Below are 27,458 nucleotides of genomic sequence, written 5' to 3'. Positions count from 1 at the left end.
AATCCCATTTACCTTTGCATCAAAAAGAATAAAATACCTAGAAATAAACCTACCTAAGGAGGCAAAAGATCTGTACTCTGAAAACTTAAGATGCAGATGAGGGAAACTGAAGACAACACAAACAGATGGAAAGATATATCATGTTCTTGGCTTGGAAAAATCAGTATTAAAACGACCATACTACCCACAGCAACCTACAGATGCAATGCAATCCCTATCAGATTGCCAATGGCATTCTTCACAGAACTGGAACAAAAAAATTTTTAATTTGTATGGAAACACAAAAAGCCCCGAATAGCCAAAACAATCTTGAAAAAGAAAACTGGAGCTGGAGGAATCACGTTCCCTGATTTCAGACTATATACTACAAAGCTACAGTAATCAAAGCAGTATGGCAGTGGGACAAAAAGACACATAGATCAATGGAACAGGACAGAAAGCCTGGAAATAAACCCACACACTTGTGGACAATCTATGACAAAGGCAAGAATATACAATGGAGAAAAGACAGTCTCTTCAGTAAGTGGTGCTGGGAAAACTGGACAGCTACATGTAAAAGAATGAAATTAGAACACTGTTTAATACCATATATAAAAATAAAATGGATTAAAGACCTAATGTAAGACCAGATACTATAAAACCACTAGAGGAAAACATAGGCAAAACACTGACATAAATTGCAGCACTTTTTTGGACCCGTCTCCTAGAGTAATGGAAATAAAAGTAAACGAATGTGACCTAATTTAACTTAAAAGCTTTTGCACAGCAAAGGAAACTATAAACAAAAGCCAAACTGAAGAATGGGAGAAACTATTTGCAAATGATGCTACTGACATGGGATTAATTTCCAAAATATACAAACAGCTCATACAGCTTAATATTAGGAAAAAAAAAAAAAATCAAAAAATGGGCAGAAGACCTAAATAGACAACTTGTCACTATTTGGCCATTGTTACACCCTTTTTAGTACTGTTCCAGAGAGACCAATAGGGTATGTGTTTGTGTGTGTGTGTGTGTGTGTGTGTGTGTGTGTACAAATTACACAGGCTGACAAATCCAAAATCGGGCTGCTTGGGTTGGTTTTGAGACTGCACAAGAGGTATTACAGAAGCTTTGGGCTCAATCTAGTAAGTCAAGGTTAATATCAGCAGTGAAAAATCAGGTTGATAGCATTTACCTTTCATGTGTTGAAAGTGGCACTTCACTTCTATGATCTTTCCCAAAACCCATAATCCCAGTCTAATGGGAAGAAACATCAGCTAACCCCAAATTGAGGGGCACTACAAAATATCATGCCAGTACGCCTCAAAATTGTCAAGGTCTAGCTTATTTGTATTGTAGTTAGTCTGTTTGAAACCAATTCCCTGAAAATTGACTTGTTTTATGGCCTAATATGCAACTGATTCTCAAAATATTTCATGTATGCTTGATAATTCAATTAGGCTCTAATTCTCAAATGTAGCATTTTATGTATGTTCATCATGTGTCATTTTCCCAGTCTATGGACCTTTTGTTCTCACACTTCAGCCTCTAAGTTCCTGAGTATACACCATCCCTATGAAACACACAGTGACACACCCTAAAAGAACACTTAGCTCTAAGTCACAGGCTCTCCTGTGGGCCTACTTGTATCCCACTGAGGCAAAAGAAGCTTCGAGGTGGGATGAAGATGAGGGGTACCCTCTAAAGTATTCATACTATGCTATTTGTTTTCCAAACAGCACACAGACTTCCTGCAGTAAACACAAGTTAGGTTACTTTTAAAGGAATCAGTTTCCAGATCTTCAGTTTCCAGATCTTCAGTTTCCATGCGTACATTTTCCTAAAGTTGATGTGCCTGAAAAGATGCCTCAGGACAAGGCATCATCTCTCTTAACAATTTTTTCACATCTGACAAAACAAAGGATATATAATACCTCTTAATTCATTCTGAATCTTAATACCAAGGCACTTTGGATAAAACCGCTAAACACAAAAGTAGAGACAATTTTAAATACTGGTAAGAGAGCAACACTGGTTTAAAAATTCCTTAGGTGATCATTTCTTTTCTTTCAATGAAATTGAATCAGGATGATCTAATGAAACTACCAGCTAATAAATTTTAAAATACTTAGTGAATTCTGAAGGACTTCAAATAATTGACACTGCTGTAACAAAATCCCTTCTATTTTTTATATTATAAAAGTTTCTTAGGACTCTATAAAAACAAAAAAAAATTGATGCTCTTATTATATTGATATAAACTTACCCCCAGATAATAAAACATCTGGGGAAAAAAAAATCCCTGAGATCTGTTCACCCCACAAAAAGATGTATTTCTGGTAAAATTTTACTTTGTATGTTTAACAGTTCATCAAAATTTGGACTATATTCTATTAGCAAACACTAAAACCTCAGATCAGTCCTCCAAAATTCAGAGACAGAATATAATGAAGGTTTGTCCGCCCCGGCCCCACCTGAAGTCTAAATGAATATCCAGGATTGATGGGTGCCTCTCCTCTAAGCAGCGATTCAGGAAGCCAGGTTTCTTCCTTCTTGTGTGTATACTCAGAAGCCACATACTCCTTCCTCTGCATCAAGCTAGTAGATGGGTAAAAGGTGAGGAGGGTTGCATGGGGGAGATGTTCACAGACCAGACCTGCAAGTTCTGAACATCACTTTTCCTGATTTATTAGAATTCAATTACATAGCTACCCTGTTTACAAAGGTGGAAATAATCTAACTGCATGATAGGAAATGGTTCAGCAATCAGTTAACAGTCTCGGCCACATACGTTTGTACTGTTTTGATCAACTGTGTATTTATAATTGGAGACAAACTTTAATGCCTAGAATCTTAAGGTTACAGGACGCAGTTTCAAATTTAGTTGCAGAGAAGTGCAACAATTATCTTCAATGTATGACTGTCACGCATAATAAAAGTAGAATAACATTCTTTGGAGGAAGTGGAATGAATGATGAAGAACATCAAATCACTATGGTATTTAGATTCTTTCAGATACATTTAAAAGCACGTAACAACTATTTTTTAAAATGGCAGTATTTAACACTATCCTAAATTCTTCCCGAATACTTAAGACGAAAAAAATTAAGTATCACCTTAAAAAGTACTAGGAGGTATAAGGTTTTCAAAATTATTTTTTAAATACTTCTAGAGTTATCCCCAAAGGAGAAGAAACTTAATCATATCCCACAGTGAGGAAGGGAAGCGAAAAGAAAAAGCCTCTGAAGCTATCTTCTCCTCAGTCTCTAAGCTCTTCACACCTTAACAATCTCTAAGAAAGTGACCTCTAAAGCTTATGCAGAAAACTGTTCTGGGTTCTTAGATTAGTTCACCAAGATCCCACTGTCAGAGCCAAGTATTTTAGGATCTGCTAAGGAAGGGTTTCTTATCCCTCTGTGCTACGCTTTATTTGAAATTTTACATCACAGTAAGAGAAGTTCCAAGATACTGAGACTATAACCAACAGGAAGGCCATCTTGGCAATTCCTCATTCAACTGCCCTAGAAAATATTCAGATACTAGCTCACTGCTTTCAGTCCTCTGCTTGAAGGTACAATTCTTCAAGTGATAGTGCCCTGGCCTTGCATTAAGTCTCTCTAATTCTTCTGAGCAAGTGTTCCAAAGGAAAGAAGTGATTTAACTGTTTCTCTTATCTTCTCTCAGGGCAAAAATTATAGGCCCTTGGCATCCAGTGATAATGTTCTTACCTAATTTGGGACAACTGGAAGCATACTTTTCTCAGTTCTTTATTAGCAACATAGAAAGCAAGCCAGCATAATTTTTAAATTTGGAGGCATTAAATTTCTTCCTTGTTGCAATACACAGTCTATCTTCTGAGATGAGGCACAAAGATCTTGGTATGACTCATATTAAGAATAATGGCCAACAGACAAAGTTTACAGTTTAAGTCTGTCTACTTCCTATGAAAAGGAGAAACTGTCACATGGACGTCACCTACAAATAAGACACATAACAGACACTAGTACGCAACATTCATTATATTTATTTTACTAAATATTATGCTTCAAAAAAACACAAACAAACCAGAAAACTTTTACTTAAAACTAGTCCAGCGAGGTGGATGGGCTGACGGCACCCACCCCCCTTCTATGTACATGGAGCTGCGACTGCATCAGACAGCAAGCACTCAAGTACACATTGCCTTTTCTGTTGGACATGAATGAGATTCTCTGAACCAAGAGAGACAAATGAAGTTTTACAAGATACAGGCACTTTATGTTCCCAGTTTTATAAAGAAGTCAAGTGAAAAATACTTAATAAAAGCAACTGGAACAGAGAAAGCTTTAGGAGTTCTACCATTAGTTATAGTGACTTACACTCAATGCAAACAAGACAGCATCAACAAGTAAACAAACAAAAAGTTTAACTGGGGTTAATGAACATACATGTAAAAAACAAATCCAATTTGCTGTAATTGGAGAAAAATGGCCATTTGAATCCAACTTAAAGATATGCCAATACTGTGATTTAACGCATCAAATCTTATGTACCTACGTAGCTGAGTAACATTTGAAAGCTTTGCAAGAGTGTGTGGTTAGTGAGAAAAGCAAAAGGTGCTTTTGATTCCACAGTATCTGATTAAACGAAACAAAGCAATTTACAAAAAAAAAGTACCAAATGATACTTTAAAATAAATAGTTCATCATTTTGATGAATATATACACGTAGAGTCCACTTCTTGGGGATTTAGCTATCTAAAAGTGGCATATCACTATCCAGAGGTGCAGGAGCAAGTTCACATAAATAGAACAGTGTGGCTTCACTAGCTTCAGCTTCAGTCAATGGCTCCAGGCGAACAAGCTTACTTTGGGTTGGTTCTGGGTCCAAGCTGCTGTCCAGAAGCTCATCAACTTCTATGGGTTTATCTACAGAGGACATAACTTCTGATGATGCTGTACTCCCCTGTTCAACAGTGGAAGCAGGGTTCCCATCGAGGAATGCAAGAAGTGGAAAGGCAGTGTACTGTATAAGCTGCTTATCTATAACAAAGATAAGAAGACTGATCTTTTAACACCAGCTTATATAGAGTTCAAGCTATATGGTGGAAAAAACAGAAGCAGATGTGCATATGTGCAATCATTACCCTTATATAGCCAAACAAGAAATATCACACTTTGTGTCAGTAAATTTAAAAATGTACAAGTCAGAAAATGTATACTTTTATTCAACAATTAAGAACTGAGGGTTCTTTCAGTTCTCTTGAAGTTGAATAGGGGGGGAAAATGACAATCTTTAAGAACTATTACCTCACCAATTCAATTTCCTTTATATGCTGGAACCTCGATACGTTATGCATAGAACTGAGACGAATACAAATCTGTGTTCAATTGTTAAGCATGGCAAAACCTTCCTTGGCCCACAGTTTCTACATAGAAATCTTTATTTAAAAAAACTAATACTACATTTACACCTACCTGTTTTGGGTTTAGATTTTCTTCCCTCTTCTGAAACTGGCTGAACTACATTGCTCTTGGTTTCTAATCCTTTATTCTCGGACTAAAAGAGAAAAAATAATATAGAAATACTTGTCTCATATTTTATATGTTCCTGAAAAATAGCAAAAAATTGGTACAGTAGAAGAATATTGGTACACTCTCTGCAAGATATGGGAAAGGAGAGCATCAGGAAAGATGAACCAGGGAGAGACAGAGATTTGAGTAGAGGTAGTGAAACTGACTAAGAAAACTACTGCTGTCATCAGGTGGATGAAACAAAGAACCCGAACTAGGATGACACTAAGTACGAAAAGGAGGGAGCATTTCAACAGTAGAACAGACAGAATTTGACAAGAGTAGAAGATGGTAATGAATCAAAGATGGCTAGTTTCTAATTGCTAATGAAGAGATAATTCTTTAAACAATTAAATTCATTTTAAACAGCTTTGACTTAAAACGTATTACACATTTCTTTTCACTCACAAACAGAATATTTAGCATAAGTGAACACGTTTACAGTAGCTCAGGATAACATCCTTCAAACTATTTATCCCTATATTTGGAAGCCTCAAAGTTGAGGTGGTGTTTCTTCATTTCCTTTTTTGGCTCTTTCAATTCTTTTCAATTCTTTTCTGTCATTTAAATTGCTTCTTTCAACCACTGTCTTCTCTCCTTACATCTGATTGTAAGGGGATTAATCTTTAAATGTTAAGTTCTTCAGTGCTCTTTTCAACGATGTTCAAACTGAGGTGCTGAGGTTCACAATTTTTCCTGAATAGCTGTAAGTCCCAGATATCTGCACACTTGTAAATTATATATGATGTAACAAACATACTAATTCCTATAATTTCCCTGATATTCATCACAAAATTAAGCAGTACAAGTTTCCAGGCTTCATAGATAATAATGACTCCAAGGCATAATAAAAACTACTTAAACTTCCCCCAAAATTTACATTAAAATATTTCTCATTTAGCATTCACAATAAATAAACATTAATGAAATAATACCTTCTGTATTTTTCTACTTCCTAAAATAGGTATTTTCCAAGGATGCCACTGTTGTTATTCTAAAAGCATATGAGAACCGGGATGACAAATGGATTTCATCTCCCATACAAATTGTTGCTTATTAGTAGTGACCACTTAGACTGCTATAGTGAGGAGTATAAGGCATCCTGACTCATTAGTAAAGAGTGCTGTAATACATGTCACATAATACCTGTCAGGAGCAAGGGAATGACAGCTGATGTGTCAATTATTTAAAAACAATCTAGGGCTTCCCTGGTGGCGCAGTGGTTGGGAGTCCGCCTGCCGATGCAGGGGACACGGGTTCGTGCCCCGGTCTGGGAGGATCCCACATGCCGCGGAGCGGCTGGGCCCGTGAGCCATGGCTGCTGGGCCTGCGCGTCCGGAGCCTGTGCTCCGCAACGGGAGAGGCCACAGCAGTGAGAAGCCCACGTAATGCAAAAAAAAAAAAAAACAACAATCTAGATTCTAAAACTATGATAAAGAAATCACTCTCAATTTTAATTTTTCTATACTACTATAGAGCAATATGTAAACTTGCTGTTAAACTACTATTTCTAAAAGCTTTTGGCAACAGGAGATGATTCAATAGAGAACGACTCAATGTCTAACAATAAACAAACAGTACAGCACATTCACTAAATGAATATATGATATGGGTTCATTCAACTTAAGGTCTAACATTCAATAATATATTTATTGAAACACAGTACTGACGTGGTCCACAGATTTTTATAATATAAACCTAGCCAAACTATAGTCCAAATGCCAAATTCAGCATCCTGACTGTTGTAAAGTTTTACAGAAGCACAGCCATACTCATTCTTTTATGTATTGTCTACGGCTGCTTTTGCACAACAATTGCAGTTGACTAGTTGTGACAGAGAACACCTGGCTTCATGCAAAATCAAAAATATTTAGTCTTCACAGAAAAAGTATGACAACCCCTGATATAAATCAACCAAATACTGAATGTATAATCAACTTTCTAGTTCAAAAATTCACAAATTCCTTCAACTTTAAGTTACCCAGGCTATAACTTTGAAAATGTAGAAAATGTGGTCAGGCCATCCTCACACATGACAATGGTCAGAAAAATTCCACCTCCTCACTCTAATACCTCATATTTATTCAATATGTGTTCATTTTTTACTATAAAGAACACAAATAAAAATTAAATTTTGATTCCATTAATCTAGAATTTGTACACATTTCAGGGGAGCTGATTTACCTTTTTATTCAACGAAAAACAGGGATTACAGAACAATTTGGTATAAATACAAGACAAATGAAGTATATACCTACTCAAGACAATAAGCTATACAATGAAACAGAATGATTTCTAAATGTCTGCTCTAACACCTTCACATTGTTCTTATTACTCATTAAAAACCAGTTCTAAAGAATTTGTTAACATCTGCTAATCCCAACTGCAGGTACTATACATTTAAGAAAATAAAACAATTACTTAAAAAAAAAAGTCCAAAATCCATACTTCACTGTTTCAACTCACCTTACCTACAAACAGTATAAATCCCTGTGCTTCTACTGTATGCTAATAAAATGAAGGAACTTATTTTAAAATATGGGTACCCTTAAATTTTCAATAAAAAATGCTGAGAAGTTATTTATAGATGGAATAAGAATGTAAAATGAAGACACAGAACATGAAGAAATCATATTTTAATAATCATATTTTTTTTCAGCGATATACCTGAATATGCCAAATTTATTCAGTTTATCTCCCAGCACATTGAGGGCTGATTTCACACTGGTACTTAATAGCACAAGGCACAGAAGAACTGGGCAATGATTCACCCCATAACCAAAAGCTGATTTTTCATCTAGAATTTTATTATCTTGATCACATGTATTAGGTAAGAATATAAAATGCTTTTTGTAACTGGGAGTGATACTGCTCTCTCCTTACTAGGACTTTTTTCAAATTCTTACAGCTACGGGTCCTGAGCAACACGAATTAAAACTTACTTTTGTATTATTGATGTAATCTGTGGGATTCATCTGCACAGAACTAGTGAAAAGCTGAAAGACCAAACAAGAAAGATGATAAGTTTAAAAAATATTTTTAAAAAATTAACTGTGTGTTCAAAATTTCTATACAGCCATGTTGGGTGAAGAGATGTAGCTCCTGCACTAGGAAGTTTCCATATAGTAAAACAAGGTTGGAAGAGAAAAGCAGGAAAGCGGAAAGAAAAACGAACAAAAGCAGAGCAAGCTAGCCCATGCATTAGCTGTTTTAAGAATTTCTATTCTATAAAGTAGTAGGGCAAATCACTTGAGACAAACAGTGGTTTTCCCCACCTCCCCTCTCCTTCATTTCCTTTATTTTTTCCTCCCTAAAAGCCTCTGGCCTTAAGTGGCACCCAGGGCTGAGTCCCTTGCCCTGACAAGAGCCTTCACTGACTACCTGCTAATTATGTGATAAATTTATAGAATCTGCTCTGTGACAGTGGTTCCTAAATTACACCTCAAGTAGAGCCCTCTGACCAAATGGCTTAACTCCATGTTGGTTCTTTTCACCTCACCTAGTAAGGGAAGCCATAAATGCAAAGACCACTGCCTACTGCTTACTGCACTCCTCAGACCAGCCACTTTACAAACGTAACTTTTGTTTATGTCATAAGCTTCAAAGTCATCCAGTCCACAGGGATTTATTGAGCATCTAAGAAATAACTGACATCATGAAGAATACAAGATGAAGACACTATTCCTGCTCTCCAGGAGCTTACAATCTAAAAGGCAAAATAAGAATAACATCAAATAGCAACATATGATCAGATACAATCCAGTATTACAATAATAATGGATGGTGGGGCTCAAAAGTACTAAGGAGCTAAGAGAAAGGAAAACAGACAAACACACACACACCCCGTCCCTCAGATGAAACAAAAAGTCTTGATAAAACTATGTGACATGTAGTTCCTGGAGAATGGTTAAGACTTAGAAAGGAGAGGATGAAGGAGTACATTGTTATAGCATTAGCAACAACAGAGAGGAAGAAATGGTTGTGAGGTAAGTTCTACAAATAAGATGACAAGTCCAAATAATGCAAAAGTTCTGGGTTGAATAGTAAGTTGTATACATAAGGTTCAAAAGGTAAGGCAAGGCTAATGAATGGACAGGACATTCTGTCAGCAATAAGAGACTTGGGAGTGGCCTGAGTAATGAAATATACTGACTAAAGTGTTTTAAGAGAATGAGCACACCAAATGGTTTGCAGGATAGAATGAAATGCAGAGAGGCTCCTCTACCCTCTCTAAACACTGATTCCTCTCCTTAAAGTTCCACATTCATTGTAGCCCTAAAAATATCCCCAGCCCTTCCTTTCATTAACTTTTCTTCCTTTCATAACTTTTCCTCCTACTGATCCATGAAGAGGAAGAGACTCAGTTTCTTAAGAGTAGGTAACTATACATCACTGCCAATCTCTACCAGTTCAGCTTGTACTTGCCTCAGAGGTCTGACCAGATTTTGTCCCTACTGAGAGTGGCATCTGAGGAGGACCAGCAGTATAAACTCCTCACTCCTTCTTTGCCCCAATCCATCTACCCACTGACTCAGGGATACCTTCATGTATTCCCAGCAGACGCATGGTCTGAAGTAGGAAAACAGATCATGTATGAGGAGCTGACACGGCTGAATTCTAAGGTCGAGTCTCTCCTACTGATTCCACACTGGGTCACTTGTACTGAACTCTGCAGCAAGAACCCATGAACTTCTCAGCATACTTATTACTCACACATGTTCTTACCATCTTTGCCATCTCAGAGAACAAGGCAACCTATGGGTAGGTTTTTTATTTGTGACAATACCCCATAATTCAAGGATGAAATAAACAATGAAGGTCTTAGATGAGAGACAACAGTGAAAATATTGGGTTGGTCCAGAAGTTCGTTTGGTTTTTCTGTAAGATGGCTCTAGTAGCACTTAGTTGTCTTTAACTTCATTTGAAACAATCTTGCCAGACTGTATTGTGACAGCTGTCATATCAACGTGCATTTAAAAAAAAATTAAAATTGGTGAATTCTTACATAGTCATTTTAATATTGGAGATGGAAGAAAAAAAGCAACATTTTCAGCATATTATGCTTCACTATTTCAAGAAAGGTAAAAACGCAACTGAAACGCACAAAAAGATCTGTGCAGTGTATGGAGAAGGTGCTGTGACTGACTGAATGTGTCAAAGGTAGTTTGCAAAGTTTCGTGCTGGAGATTTCTCGCTGGACGATGCTCCATGGTTGGGTAGACCAGTTGAAGTTGATAGCGATCAAATTGAGACATTAATTAGAACAAGTAACATTATACCACGTGGCAGATAGCTGACATATTCAAAATATTCAAATTGAGCACTGAAAGTCACTATGAAGTTTGTTATGTTAATATATATGCTAATTGCTTAGAAGTTTGGGTTCCACATATGTTAAGTGAAAAAACCTTCTTGAACATATTTCTACATGCGATTCTCTACTTAAATGTAATGAAAACATTCCTTTTTAAAACAAATTGTGATGAAAAGTGGGTACCATACAATAACGAAAAGTGGATACTGTACAATAATGTGGAACAGAAGAGATCGTGCGGCAAGTGAAATGAACCACCACCAACCACACCAAAGGCCTGTCTTCATCCAAAGGTGATGTTGTGTATGTAGTGGGATTGGAAGGGAGTCCTCTGTTATGAGCTCCTTCTGGAAAACGAAACGATTAATTCCAACAAGTACTGCTCCCAATTAGACCAACTGAAAGCAGCACTTGACAAAAAGCATCCGGAATTAGTCAACAGAAAATTCATAATCTTTCCATCAGGATAATGCAAGACCACATGTTTCTTTGATATCCAGGCAAAAACTGTTACAGCTTTGCTGGGAAGTTCGGATTCATCAGCCATATTCACCAGATACTGTACCTTCAGATTTCCATTTACTTCGATCTTTACAGAATTCTCTTAATGGAAAAATATTCAATTCCCTGGAAGACTGTAAAAGGCACCTGGAATAGTTCTTTGCTCAAAAAGATAAAAAGTTTTGGGAACATGGAATTATGAAGGTGTATGAAAAATGGCAGAAGGTAGTGGAACAAAACGGTGAATACGTTGTTCAATAAAGTTCTTGGTGAAAATGAAAAATTGTCTTATTTTTACTTAAAAACCGAAGGCACTTTCTGGCCAACCCAATAGAAACTAGGGACGGTTTGTGAATGTTATTTTGGAAAATACACAGGCTTGGTGAACAAGGAGATAAAGAAACCAAGATTACTGTGATTACTATCCTGTGTGGGTAAACAGAATACTGATACTACTACAGAAAATAAAGCTTAAAAAGGTAGCTAGTTTAGAAAATAAACAAAGGTTTGGTGTTAAACACAAATAATTTAAGGCAAGATCTAACTGATGATCCTAAAGGCATGGAATTAGAATTCAAGCAAAGGTTACTTTAAAAAATATTAAGAGCTGGAGAAATACATTTGAGAGCAATCCTACAAGCCAAAATCCCACCAGAGAGGCAGGATAGAAAAAAGAGAGGTAGGAAAAAACAGGATAAAAGTCTGGGAACCTTGGGGAATATCCACAAGTAGAAGACAGCAAGAAAAAGAAAAGCTCTTAGAGGAAACAGAATGGTTAGGGAGATAGGAAGAGAACAAAGAGGTCCAGTGCCTTTAAAATCAACAGGAAAAGTTCTACAGTAGAAAATCAATAGTGTTAAATAGTAATAGTGTTAATTACTTATAATCCTTACAAAAGCCCTTCATGTCAGGCATCAGCCATATTTAACAGATGGGGAAACTGAGTAAGAGAGGTTAACTTTCCCAAATTAATAACTTAGCTAGTAAGTAACATGAGCCAAAAATGGAACCCAAATCTGTCTGATTCAAAACAAACCTCCTTCCACTAGCCCAGTGGCCTAATTTGGAGGAAGAAAAAAAAAAAAAAAAAGCTGCAGGCTACTTACAGTGGATATACCAAGACACAGGCTAAATTTAGCACAGGCTAAATAATAAGCAAGACAATTCAGGGTTTCAAAAGAAATATAGAGTGAAAAAAAAAGTAATGAATACAGCCACTCATTTCTACAGTTTTGTAGTAAAAGGATTAGAGAAGCAGAATGGTAAATGAGCAGAGCAACACATCAAAATGGAGATGATCTGTACCCACTGAAGGCAGTTGGAAAAGATCAAGGATAGAGAGAGAAAAACAGAGAGGCGGGGGGGCAGGTGTACAAACTGGCTTTAAAAAGGAAGTACTTCCTCTAAGAAGAAAGGATATGAGATTCCACAGCTGATGAGAGTACCAGGGCATGGTGAATTATGCTCTGTGAATAGGGAAGTGTTAGCTGGATAAGGTCGTGAGGACAAAAGAACGTGATAACTGTTCCAAAGTTAAATTAAAATGACCTACTTGAAGACTGTGAGGATTTGTAGAGTCAGAATTACAGGATTTTATTTCCTTCGTAAGTGATCTAAGGGAGAGATATTCTAAAAGGTCTCTGGATTCAGATTGGGGACAAAGACTGATAGAATCAAGAAGGGCTGTCAAGTTACTGTTAAACAAGTCCAAATAGGTCATTAACATGGATGTTGAATTCATTTAAGAGAGTAACATGGAAAGGAAATCTTCAAAGAAGGTGAAATCCATCCTGTGAGGCACTGATGATTTAGGAAAAATAATAGTCATGTGACACTGACAAACTGTAGAATCTTCTGATGTGAGAGAAGTTGTATTTTAAGGAAAAAATGCAAAACAAAGAACAACAAAACTTTTCAAGTAAAAGAACACAACAGAAAATGTTCACAACAGGAAATGGAAATAGGGAAAAGAACAAGATTCATCTGGATGAGACCAGGCCACATAGAAAGCTTTAGGTAAGAGAGAGAGGAGCTGTAGGAACAAGAGAAAAGAGACCAAGGTTAGTACCAGAAACGATAGACAAGGATTCAAAGTCCAGACAACATAGGAATCAAGTTCATATAGGTGGTGGTGAGAACTGGAATAGGGGAATCTTAGGACTCAATACAAAAAATTTTTAAATATGATAACATATAATACATTTGACTGAAAAACATTAATTCCCAAAGTATTAAGAAGTGCCTGCATGCTGTTTTTATACTATTTCCACTGATTTCTATTCAATGACAATTTACTCTAGAGCAAAACATAACACAGCAACAAGTCCAGACAAGACCTGGATTTAATAGTACTGTTCAACAGAGTTGATATGTTGTTACACAGGGATTAACTGAACTTCTACTCAGAGACGAATAGTGATCACCCTCCTTCACTTTCCTGAACCCATCTGTTCATTCTAATAAACAAAACCATTCATTTAAAAAAATAAAACTGCAAAAACAGTGTAGAATTCAAGAATATGATGCATTGATTTATAAATAGTATACATAAATACACAAACTGCCGGTACAACAAAGAATATTCAAAGTACCTACATCGACCAGGAGATCTGGGTCTATGCTAAACTGTCTTCCTGACAGCATGGCTTGGAAGTCCTCTAAACTGCAATCAATACTGTCAAGATAATCCAACAGCTCAACCCTAAGGAAAAAAGATTTTAAAAAAATCAAATATTAGGTTTCCTTGCTTTTATGTTTAAAATCACACTGCAGTCTAGCTAAGCAAAACATTCCTAGCAATTGCTGAATCCTTACAATTCTTAACCTTAAGAGATCCTATTCAGTATTTAGGATTCAAAATAACTTGGTTAATTGAGAACCCACAGCCTTTATACAAATTTTAGTATTTAAAGAAAAAAGGTTCTGCAATAACCCAGTCTGATTTATCTTTTTCCTCTATACTATAAATTATAAAATGTTTTAACCTCTTACTATTGGTTATTGCTACTAACTTCTAGTTTTCTTTTGCTATAAAGTAAGTTCCTTCATGGAGATTGTATTATTCCACAGTCCTGATAAAAACACAAATACACACAATCACACACACTTTTAAGACATTCAAAAACAAGTATTTCATTACAGAAATCTGAGGAATTGACAAGAAGATCCCAAGACTGCTCTTGGGATAATTAAATCTTTCTCAAAATACCACTTGCAGAGCTCAGCACTAACCAGAACAGAAAGGTTGACTACATAGGTTCATAACCTGAAAGGAAAATCATTCAAAGAGAAAAAGAACATGTGAAGTAAACAAAGAAAGCATATAAATTTAGACAACCTTTACATGAGACTCACTTTCCCAAAAGATTGATGTTATCATTTAAAATGGAATCCATCATGGTCACAGGATCTTCTGTGGTCAGACTAGATGAGCCATTTAGCTGGACAGCACTAGACATGAGAGGGCTGGTGCCATCACTGCCTGAACTTGGGGATTCTCTGGCTGGTTCACTCTGATCTCCACTCTGAATGACAGGTGCATATTCATCTTCATTGTCATCTTCAACAATGACAATATCAGGGTACTGGCTACAGCTAGATCAGCAATATGAGAAATAACCAATTACATTCTCAGACTAATTCAATAAATTCACCCTATCCAGTCACTCTCCATGGAAACTCTCTCCCCAAACCGCCTGTCAAAAGGCTTTTCTTGGGTGTGTAGTTTAATGAAAAATATTGATACTTCATACAATATAAGACCACAAAGAATCAATTAAAGGTCTTTAACTCCAAACTTTAAAAATAAGAATGAATTCTCATTACTTTTTGCTGGGAGTCTTTTCGCTGGAGGGAGGGGGGTTATGTGCTTGAATAATTTGGCTTAATTTTTCAGTTCAATAATTAAAATATGAGTCAGATATTAGTTTATCAAAGAATAAAGTAGTTTTAAATTTAGATCTCTGATAAAAAAAGAGTAATACTTTCAAAATTTTATTTCACAATCTGCTTACTTGGAGGGATCAGATATAACATCCTCATTAGTTTCTGGAATAACTGGGATATTTTCTTCTTCTGCATTATCATCAGTAACGTCATAAATAATGATATCATCTGAAATCCGCTCCCTTGGCTTTAAACCTTCAGTCCTACTGTGTGGAACCTAAAAAATCAGGTAGAAAATATATCAAAAAACTGAAATTATTTTGACTACCAAACAACATATCATTTAAAAAATGTTAACTGGGCACTGAGATACGATGGTAAGCAAAACAGATATGTTTTCTGCCCTTATAGGACTTATACACTAAATTGGTATTAGAAGTACCAATTTACAGAGGTATGAGATGTATTATCTGCATGCTACTTAACTATTTCTTTTACTGTAAGGGACCTTAAAGATGACATGCCTCAGAATATTTCTATGAAAAGATTTTCAAATTTTAAAGCATTTTTTATACCCAAAGAGTAAAAAAGTCTTAGGACTTCAGCAGAAATCTCAAACATAACCAGATGGCCACTGGGCTGATGGGGATTATTTCATCTCAAGCTACTCTGTTTGACGCCATGTTTTATTCTTACTCATTAAATGGTTTCTTTAATAGGGGGAAAAAACACTTCAACTATTCCACAGCCAAATGTCAGTCTGGCATTTTAGCAATTATTATTTTTTTAAATTCAGCTACAGCTATATTCAGACCATGGATACACTAATAAAGAAACATTCAATTCTCCAAAGCAAACTAAAGTCATTATTATAATAGAAAATTCTATCAATTTCAACTCTAGATAATATAGAGGCAAAAGATGCAAATCAAGTTAAATTAAGAAATCTTCACCCATTTACATGAGTCTTCAATCCTAAAAACAGGTATGCTTGATTATTTAAACAGTGGGAAGAGGAACCAGATGTCAGGTTAACTCTGACTTGCCTGAGAACAAAAATCTCAATACTTTAATAATAAATCTAAAGCAGTATTTAGAATTCTAAGATTTGAAAGTAACAATGATAATCAGATATTAAAAGAAGTCTGGACTCAACTAATTGCCTCTGGGTATAAGTCTGACAATTTACCCAGAGAGCTTGTGAAAAAATGAAGGTAAACAACAATATTTTTTGAAATTGCTACAGTAAAAGAGTCTAGGTCTGTACACATTTATAATAAAAGTTGGAAACAACTTAAAATAACCAATGGACAAGTGCATAATTACATTATCATAATATTCAATTAATCTCATATAGTAGTTAAGATCAACTAAATCTCTGTTTAATAAATCTCAAAAGCAAGACCAAGTGGAAGAGGCCACACTGCAAAATGATATGTACAAAATAATATCATTTATATAAAGCTTAGACATATGCAAAATAATACCAAATACTATTCATGGATTCACACATCAAATAGCCATGGGGATGATATATACTACTTCAAGATAGTGATTTATCTCTGGGTGACAGGGGAGACTGGAGAGGGAGAGAAAAATGAACTTGGGAACAGGCAACTGAGACAACTATATTTGTAATAGTTTATTTCTTAAAATAATCTAAAGCAAATGATAAAAAATGTCATGATTTTTAAAAGCTGGAGGATGAACAGTTAGATTATTCACTAAACTTTTTCAAATGCATGACATAATGCTGTAATAAAATTTAGTTTGAGATAATAAATATAAAACAGAATTTTAAAAATTACTTTATGATGGTGATTATCAGCTGGTTCTTTTACTATGTGCTGAAACAAATTCTTCTTTTGAGCTCCATTAGTGTTTAGAAGTAGAGGTCTGAAAATCAGAAGATATACATGAAGTTCAGTGAGCAAACATACATGGAGTTTAAATTGCTTCTAATAATTTAGCCACATATAAACACACTCACTTTAATAATGAATAAAAAATTTCAGTACACAAGAAACTCTTAAAAACGATTACCTTTTTGGAGGGGTATGCAGGATGAGTGTATCTACGGCTTTTATTTCTCCATTCTTCTGTGTTATCTTTGTTATAATAAACACTATAAATTACTCTCCCCAAATATACTTCATTGCTGACTGAACTATATAACTCTTCATGGTACTTACATAGTAAAAAGTAGGTAATATCACAAAGACTCAGTGGAAGTAGAGTTAATTCTACAGCATAAGCTGTAAGTATAACCAAGCTCTGCTAAAATTTTTTGCCTTACAAGATAATCTTTTTCTCCTTCTAACTATTCCTTTGTCCACTGTTTTCCTTATGTTTTAATTGTGACAAAGGTAGTTACTGACATTTATGGGTATCACAACCCATGGTCAATGTACAGGTTTTTAAAGACCCTTGTGAGTGGATTAAACATGAGATATCAAGTAAAAATTTTTTATGCTTTTTTCAGCATGTATCCTCTTTTTAAGAGTTTCTCTCACTGAGGCCTTCTAATGCTACAATAATTGGCTAATGTGAATGAAAGATGAACTCTTTATAAACCGTATGTATGTAAAACGACCATTTAGGCTATCCTAATCTCTCAAAAACAGCAACATGACAATAGTAGGAAACACCACCACTCTTGAAATGTTAGAAGTATAATTTAACAAGGGAGGACTGTTCATCTGGGACAACACGCATATACTCAGCAAATGTAGACCATTCATGATTAAATTCTAACATGTTTGGTTGTCTATAGATAGGTCAAAATGTATTATCATAAAATCTTACCTTTTACGTTTTAAACTCACAAGTTGGTTATTCTGAACCAATGTAACAATAAACTGGACAATCTAAAAGGAAAATATAAATAAGAAATATTCCATCATAGATTCTTAATTCTTTAGTCTATATTACAAGTCTTATAAAATTAATGCAGGTACTGTATGTCCTCTATTCTAAGTCACATAATTTCTCACATATTAACATTTTAAATTTGGATGCATCTTACAATGATATTTAAAGAAATATACCAGCATCCAGGCAGAAGAACAACCTGTGATAAAGTTGCTGCTACCTAAGATGTAGAAGTACCTAGGACATCCATTTACTCATATATCTATCTATATATCTAGCTTCCTACCCACCCATCCACCTATTTATCTATCAAATATTCAGTTCAATTATTTGTCTTGATGATAAGTACCAAGCATGCCTGGATACAGATCCCTATTTTTACTTAAAATTCTTTCAAGAAGACTATGATGCAGAAAAGAAAACTGATGTTTGACAGATATTTTTCTTATACCAGGTAATACAATTAGAGGCAAAAGAAACTGCCAACTCTCTCAGAATAGATCTTAGTATTTTCAAGTAAGAAAAAGTTTATTGGCTAACTCTAGAAAAATTATTATTGAGACACTGAACAACTGTCAAAGCTTCCTGCTGACAATCACGGGAAGCTGATTTAATCTTCAAAGTCTGATTAAATTTAGAAAAAGACTATTAAACAGATCAAGACATGCAAACAATCCTTCATATTTTATGATAGTGTTTCTTAAAGTGTGGTCCATGGACCAGCAGCACTGGCCTAGGAGCTTTTTAGACATGCAAATTCTCTGCCTCACTCCAGAACTGCTGAATCTTAAATTTTGAGGATGAGGTCCAGCAACATGTGTTGTTTAGCAAGACCTCCAGGTGATACTGATGTGAATGCGAGAACCACTGGTTTAGGGTATGCCTTGAAATTATACTGCCTAAAGGAGTTAAAAAAGTAAACTATTAAAAGCAGTATAGGGGCTTCCCTGGTGGCGCAGTGATTAAGAATACAGCTGCCGGGCTTCCCTGGTGGCACAGTGGTTGAGAGTCCGCCTGCCGATGCAGGGGACAAGGGTTCATGCCCCGGTCCGGGAAGATCCCACATGCCGCAGAGCGGCTGGGTCCGTGACCCATGGCCGCTGAGCCTGAGCGTCCGGAGCCTGTGCTCCGCTACGGGAGAGGCCACGACAGTGAGAGGTCCGCGTACCGCAAAAAAAAAAAAAAAAAAAAAAAAAAAGAATACACCTGCCAATGCAGGGGACACGGGTTCGAGCCCTGGTCCAGGAAGATCCCACGTGCCACAGAGCAACAAAGCCCGTGCGCTGCAACTACCGAGCCTGCGTTCTAGAGCCCACGAGCCACAACTACTGAGCCCACATGCCACAATTACTGAAGCCTGTGTGCCTAGAGCCCGTGCTCCACAACAAGAGAAGCCACCGCAATGAGAAGCCTGAGCACCACGACAAAGAGTGGCCCCCGCTCGCCACAACTAGAGAAAGCCGCGTGCAGCAATGAACACCCAAAGATATATAAATATTTTTTAAAAATTTATTTTAAAAAAAAGCAGCAGTATATCACTGAGATGTTATGAATAAAGGCCAAGTGACTGATGACTATTTAGACTCCACAGAAGAGTTCCTTGTACAAGCTTTATGAAATATAATTACGTAATTAAAACAGAGAATTGTCCATTGAAAATACACACTGTACAGTTTTAATATTGTATATTCTCCCCCCAAACGAGGCTACTAAATGGTTTGCCTTACAATCAGTATTAACTTTGCCATGGAGAAAAATATAGACATTTTAGTTGAAGAGTTAGACAGCATTAGAGTCTATGAAAAGGAGGTTAGCCACTAAATTGCTTATTCAAAAGAAAATGCTGACAGCTGATGAAAAGACAACATTTAACCTTAAAGACATCTATGAAATAGTCCAATTACTTTTGTTAATTTATAAAAAAGTGTAAGGGAAAATTCGTAAAACATTAGTTGGCTGAATTTACAAGAACATGAATCTCTGGCTAAATTTCTCCTGAAATTTGCTGTGTATTTCAGTTCTCTTTTGACACTTTGGCATTATGTTGTAGAGTTCGTTTCCTGAAGGAGAAGATGAGGCATTTAACATTTTCATCATTGGACTTCTTTAGCTGACAAGTTCTGTAACAGACACCTCCCATATATTATTCCAATTAATCCAAGGCCAAACAGTAAATGGCAGAATTAGAAACAAATTCCAGGAATAGAGAAAAAATTATCACTTGTCATCATGCATTACGTAAACTCCCTAACCCCACTAAAACACATAGATTCAAACTCAAATTTGAGCAGAAAGAACGTTAGCTTTCATGAAAAACTGAAATGTTAAATAAGTATTTTACCAACTATCCTTGCTTTCAAGAAAAAAAACCCAACAAATTATGGAGTATTGTGAGTTGGTATTTAACCAAAACATTGTTTTCTGAAAAAGATTAACAGATTTTAAAAATAAAGCACAGGTTAACGTACACCTATCATTTAAAATCAGGTATTCTTAAACAGGGCTTCAAGTTGGAATCAACTATGGAAGTTTTAAAAATACATGTACTTGGACTAAACACTTAAAGTTGAATCCTACATTCAACCTTCACTTGCATACTTATTTCTAAAAATCAGTATACCTATTTTGACTATGGGCCAAAGGCTACAGCTACCATTCATCTCTGTGTTCCAAGCCAGCTTCACTACACCCATATCCTTTCAGTCATAACACTATTTTTAGCTAACGGCCTCTGACTAGGAACAAACTGAAGCTCTCCCACCCTCCCTCCCCTGATAAAACCTGTTGCTTAAACTTAGTCCAGTTTACTCATGAGCAAAAAATAGCTGCCTTAATTACTTTTATGTTTCACCTCTTATTAACATATGAAAGCTGATATGAGAAGATTAAATCACAAGGACACAATTGCAGCAGAGAGATTTTCTGTTCCCCCAGTAATTTTCAGCTCATATACTAAAATCTAGGATTTATTTTACAACACTACATTAACTGCTTTTCTGCACATACTAATAGTGGCATACACTTATAACTCATTTTTTTGAACACATAATTTGATCCGACTGATTTGAAAATATTAGTCACTTACCTTCCAAGACCATATCTATGCCTTTTAGAATAAAAAATAGTAAGACAAAAAACAAAAAAAATCCCACAGTAAAGCTATGTCTTTTATACAAAATGGTAAGAAATTGGTAGTATATTGATTATACTCCTAAGAATGAAGTATAATAAAGTTGTTATATCAGGCAAAAAAATTTTACTAAAAGCTAATGAAACATTACCTGGAAGTATGGAATGACTACATTTAGCTAATAAGAAATTTTTTTTGTTACAAAGAATATGTAACACTTGGCTTAATTTGTTTGATTTCATAGTTTTACTTCTGTGTACCCAATACATAAGAAACAAAGATCAATTACTGACTACTCAATAGAGATTCCTGGGGGGATCACAAATGGTACTCATTAAACAAATGCAGATTACAGTCACAGAGAAAAAAGCTTACCTTTCGAATAACTTGTTGCTGTTGTGCATGTTTTGCTCGTAATTCTGACACCTCCTTCCAAAGGGACTCATTCTCACTATGTTATCATTTATGAAAATTAAAAATAAAAAAATTCAGTCAGATAAGCCAGACCTCAATATCTTTAATTAAGAACACCAGACCTGAACTAGTTTTTACTATATATCTTTATGAGACTAGGAAAACTATGGTTCAATTACACAGAATGGCAACTAATCTTGACACAACTCCAGAATCCTTCCTTCATAACTATAGTACCTCTTTCTTCATAACTGAAGTATCTTCTACTCATGGCAATGTATGCACGAAAACTTAAGATTTATGCTTACATCCATACATAGTAGGCCATTTACTCCTCTGACAATCTGCTTCATTACTTCTTGTTTAAAAAATAAGCTAACTTTTCAACTACGGCTACCATGTGAATTCAGGACTTGTGCTTAGGAAACAATTCGTAAAGGGGAAATGACATTTACCCAACACTTGCTAGGCCAGGCACTATTTCTAAACATTTTATGTGTATTACTTAAACTTCTCTAAAAATCTGTCAAGAAAGGAATTATCTCTATTTTATAGATGAGGAGACTGAGACTCAGAGAACTGAAAAGACTTACCCAAGATCACACACACAATTTGATAAGTATTGATGTCGAGCTGAAGTCTATAACACTCTAAAACTGTCTAAAGATCTGTCTCAAACACAAGCATATAAATGTTTGGTTTTTTTAAAGCATATTAAAAAATGTGTTTTTTTAAAAGCATATCTAAATACATGACAAACCAATTATATGCCCAGCAGTAATAGTTTTTTTCTTCATTCACCATCTTCCATTGAAATTGCAGTTATTAAATGTTAGCAGCAATGATAATTTTGAGAAGGCCTGAAAGATAATTCCTCTATTAAATGCTCTAATTTTTGCTCTTTTGTTAATTTACACAAAAGCCATCTTCCTCAATCCAAACTATTACAAAAGGGACTGAATTTAAATATAGAGGGCACAGAAAATAAGATTTTGATACTTACTGAATAACTACTGTACTTTTTCTGACTCAGAAATATAAAGATACTGTCATCTGCCTACTAAAGATAAGTAGGAGAATGGTTACCACTAAGACTTACAGGATGAATTTGGGATCCTACTCCTTAAAAGCTAAATCTGAGATTCAAGGAACTGGGTCAAAGGGCACTTCAACAGACACAAGGTACATAGAGTAAACCAACATAAGTGCTTAAATAAAACATGCAAAACGAGCAAGCTTCAAATTAAGGATTATTTAAAAAGAGAATCAAAGTCCAAGGTTACTCTCAATGAAGATACTTGAGTTAAGAATAGCTAAACTAACGTCCCACAATTGAAATGGGACAGACAATACATAAAATAACTACTCTTAAGCCCCTGGCGCCTATTTACTATAAGAGAATTCCAACTACTTACTAAGAAGAGTAATACAGGTCTACTCTATACACAAGTTGTTACTGTGGCATTAGGATAAAGGTGCCAAAAATTGTAGTAATACAAAATACAGCACTTTTCTGTAGATAAAAGGTTTGAATATCACTTTCCCAAGTCTATGTAAAGTAAGTATCAAGTAGGACAAGTCTCTAGTGTCCTTTTTCCCCTATTTTTTGTGTCCTATTTTTTGCTAAAAGATAGGCCACATAGAAAATGTCCTAAGAAACTTCTATAAAAGAAAGGATAGGTAACGTATGTGGTATTTTTTTTAAGATTTTTTTATGTGGACTAATTTTAAAGTCTTTATGAATCTGTTACAATATTGCTTCTGTTTTTTTTATGTTTTTTGGCCATGAGGCATGTGGAATCTTAGCTCCCCAACCAGGGATCAAACCCACACCGCTGGCATTGGAAGGTGAAGTCTTAACCACTGGGTCCACTGGGTCCAGAGAAGTCCCTGTAGTATGGCTTGTGGTCCTCATATGTGTGTAAACATATGAAAGTCAACCTAAGTAGAATCATAGTTTCCTACACCAACTTAATGATCTATTATTTCATCAGTAACACTTGTGTATCAAATTGTTTTGACTGACAAGGTTTATATATTCTTTCGACCCCATCATGAAAATACAATATTGGGGTAAAGTTTATGACTACAAATAAAAAATAAAGGGAATCAATACTGAAGAAAAAGGCTTTTGATCTTGGCTTCAACAATGTAATCTAGGTACTTAAAGCACCAACCTCCAAACCTCAACACACACACATACACACCAACCCCCATATTAGGATTATATTTGGAAATAATACTTTACCTTTTTAATTCAGAAAGCCTGGACTCAATAGTTTCTTGTTTTATTTGAACCTTCTGAGCACTACTTATAATTTTTGTTAAATCTTCCTGACGAATTTTATTTTCTTCTGGTTTCGCAGATGAAACCTTTCAAAAAGTAAATGTAGGAAATTAAACAAATACTAAACACCTTGATTATAATTCAAAACTTCCCTATTATAAGACGTTTTTGTAGCCTGTCCAGGAAGTGAGATTTAGTTCCAAAAGCCCAGGAAAAGAATAGACTTCATAGCTCAAAGAGAGGATAAGGAATAATCAGTTTATTTATTTATTTTTATTTATTTATTTTTAATGTGGAAAAGTTTCCATGAGCAGGAGCAACTTAAGGGCTTTTTTTTGTTTGTTTTCATTTCCTTCTGTCAAATTCCCTGTAATTTCCCCAAGCCTATTTATTATTGCATTCCACTTTTAATTAAATTTATGCAGAATAGTTGCACGCTAAGACCATGTTCTTTCATGGCCCACTACCCTTTTACCGCCCCTCACCGCACCTTGTGAATTTAGTCAAAATATCTTATTTCAGCAAAACATATCATACATTCAAAAATGTATTATTAAATTCCTACTATATAGAAGGACTCATTCTGAGCACTAGATATTCAGCAGTGAACTAAAGAAAAAGGCCCTCCAGACAGCTGACTTTCTAGTAGGAACTTATGTTTTTTAAGCTAAATTATAAGGAGTGAGCCATCACAATATAGATGACTCCTTATCCTAAGTCAGAATGTAAACATTTCCTTTCCTCTAAAAAGTGTTTAAAGACTGAGCCCTCCATACAGTTGAGCACAGAGGAAAAAAAAAATAAAGGGCAAAATAATGAAAGCTTTATTAGTCTAAGTTGTCCCAACAAGAAAACCTGTGTATTTCAGTACCTTCTTAATTTCAACAAATGAAATATGTCTTGGCCAAGTATACTACATGTTAATGCCCTAATTAAATCATGTTAACAATAGCTCACCTTCCTTTTAATGTTCTCCAACAAGTCATCCTGGCCTTGTTTGAAGTAAGGATGCTGAAATTCAACAGGACCATCTCGTTCTTGCTTCACAATTCCAGAGTCAATATGTACTACTTTACGAAAACCATCTGAAAAAGATTCAAAATTCAGACTTTGAATAAAATTTTAAATAGACAAAAGTAAAAACTTTAAAAATCAATGGTGCTTCTATGGAATATACATTTTCCTTTATCATCCTAATGGGGGAAATGGTTTAATCAGTGACTGATGACAGTACTCCAATTAAACTGCTATCCATACTCACACATATTCAGTTGCCTCACAAAACTTGCCATGTTATTGTGCTTGAAATATTTGGGAAGAATTTCTTTTGCAAATCTTTGTTCATCCAAAACCAGAAAACTTTGGCCATTCTGAAAAAAATTGAAAATGTCAATTAGTTAAGATCCTCTGAAATTAGGTGATACATATGAACCCCAAAACTTGGCAGTCCTTCCATGACACCTTCAGACCATCATTTTATTCCTGCTAATATCAGCAAAAACAAACTGCAATTAAATTACAAATTTCAATTAAGCTCCAAACTGCAGTTAAACTTTTTGATGTCAATCTCAAAAGTTTAGGAGTATGTATCAAACCAAAAGCTGCATCAAACTTTATAGTTAAATATTAGAAAGATTTCCATTCTTCTAATCAAAAACAAACAAAATACAGTATGTAGCTAGTATAATTACTTAACAATGTTTTAAAGCCAATGCAATTAAGACAAAAATAAGACAAAATTTGAAAGAAACTCATATTTTATCAATAAACATAATTATATCTTTGTACAATCAACTGAAAAACCACAAGAGAATTCAGTAAGATATCTAGCTACTAATTAACACGCTAATAACGAAAGGTCAGAAAGAAAAATTTTTTAAAATCCCATTTACCACTGCAACAAAAAGAATAAAATACATAGGAATAAACCTACCTAAGGAGACAAAAGACCTGTACTCTGAAAACTGTAAGACACTGATGAAAGAAATCAAAGATGACACAGATGAAAAGGTATAACATATTCTTGAATTGGAAGAATCAATATTTCAAAACAACTATACTACCCAAGGCAATCTATAGATTCAATGCAATCCCTATCAAATTACCAATGGCATTATTCACAGAACTAGAACAAAAAAATCTTAAAATCTGTATGGAGACCCAAAAGACCCTGAATAACCAAAGCAATCTTGAGAAAGAAAAAATGAAGCTGGAGGAATCAGGCTCCCTGATTTCAGACTATACTACAAAGCTACAGTCATCAAAATGGTATGGTACTGGCAAAATAACAGAAATATAGATCAATGGAACAGGATAGAAAAGCCCAGAAATAAACCCATGCACCTATGGTCAATTAATGTACAACATAGGAAACAAGATTATACAATACAGGAAAGACAGTCTCTTCAATAAATGGTGCTGGGAAAACTGGACAACTACATGTAAAAAAAATGAAATTAGTATACTCTTTAAAGCCGTACACAAAAATAAACTCAAAATGGATTAAAGACCTAAATGTAAGACCAAATACTATAAAACTCTTAGAGAAAACACAGGCAGAACACTTGACATAAATCACAACAATATCTTTTTCAAGCCATCTCCTAGAGTAATGGAAATAAAACCAAAAATAAACAAATGGGACCTAATTAAATTCCTCTGCACAGCAAAGAAAACCACAAACAAAACAAAAAGACAAACCAAAGAATGGGAGAAAATATTTGCAAAGATGTGACTGACAAGGGATTAGTCTCCAAAATTTACAAACAGCTCATGGGGCTCAATATCAAAAAAACAAACAACCCGATCAAAAAATGGGCAGACGACCTAAATACAGACATTTCTCAGAAGAAGACATACAGATGGCCAAGTGGCAAATGAAAAGATGCTCTACATCTCTAATTATTAGAGAAAGGCAAATCAAAACTACAATGAGATATCACCTCACACCAGCCAGAATGATGATCATCAAAAAACCTACAAACAATAAATGCTGGAGAGAGTGTGGAGCAAAAGGAAGCCTCCTACACTGTTGGTGGGAATGTAAATTGGTTCACCCACTATGGGAAACAGTATGAAGGTTCCCTAAAAAACTAAAAATAGAGCTACAATATGATCCAGCAATCCCACTCCTGGGTATATATCCAGAAGAAAACATGGTTTGAAAGGATTACATGGACCCCAATGTTCACTGCAGCACTGTTTACAATAGCCAAGACATGGAAGCAACCTAAATGTCCATCGACAGATGAATGGATAAAGAAGATGTGGTACATATATCCCATGGAATATTACTCAGCCATCAAAAAGAATGAAATAACGCCATTTGCAGCAACATGGATGGACCCTGAGATTATTATACTAAGTAAAGTAAGTCAGACAAATATCATACAATATTGCTTATATGCAAAATCAAAAAAAAAAGATACAAATTAACTTATTTTCAAAACAGTAACAAACTCACAGACTCAGGGAACAAATTTATGGTTACCATGGGGAAGGGTGGGAAGCAAGGGATAGATT

At 35.2% G+C, this 27,458-nt stretch overlaps 1 protein-coding gene across 3 annotated transcripts in view; it reads right to left on the bottom strand.

Moving 5' to 3' along the window:
• Nucleotides 1–4,710: 4,710 nt before the first annotated feature.
• HSF2 (heat shock transcription factor 2) overlaps nt 4,711–27,458 on the bottom strand; it is a gene marked incomplete at both ends in the record, with an annotated part of 36,346 nt that continues 13,598 nt past the window's right edge. The window contains 12 exons of one of the 3 annotated variants that reach the window (XM_079716828.1): nt 4,711–5,003; nt 5,439–5,520; nt 8,477–8,530; nt 13,945–14,050; nt 14,704–14,943; nt 15,363–15,511; nt 17,043–17,130; nt 18,040–18,101; nt 21,611–21,686; nt 23,898–24,022; nt 24,894–25,021; nt 25,198–25,306. In XM_079716828.1, the coding sequence (XP_079572954.1) occupies nt 4,711–5,003; nt 5,439–5,520; nt 8,477–8,530; nt 13,945–14,050; nt 14,704–14,943; nt 15,363–15,511; nt 17,043–17,130; nt 18,040–18,101; nt 21,611–21,686; nt 23,898–24,022; nt 24,894–25,021; nt 25,198–25,306 (1,512 nt within the window). The remainder of the gene's footprint in view (nt 5,004–5,438; nt 5,521–8,476; nt 8,531–13,944; nt 14,051–14,703; nt 14,944–15,362; nt 15,512–17,042; nt 17,131–18,039; nt 18,102–21,610; nt 21,687–23,897; nt 24,023–24,893; nt 25,022–25,197; nt 25,307–27,458) is intronic. The other 2 variants (XM_079716826.1, XM_079716827.1) reach the window with 2 other exon arrangements.

This window comes from Hyperoodon ampullatus (assembly GCF_949752795.1).
Source record: "Hyperoodon ampullatus genome assembly, chromosome: 12".
In the NCBI taxonomy this organism is placed as follows: domain Eukaryota; kingdom Metazoa; phylum Chordata; class Mammalia; order Artiodactyla; family Ziphiidae; genus Hyperoodon; species Hyperoodon ampullatus.
This window is presented reverse-complemented; position numbering and strand designations above follow the sequence as displayed.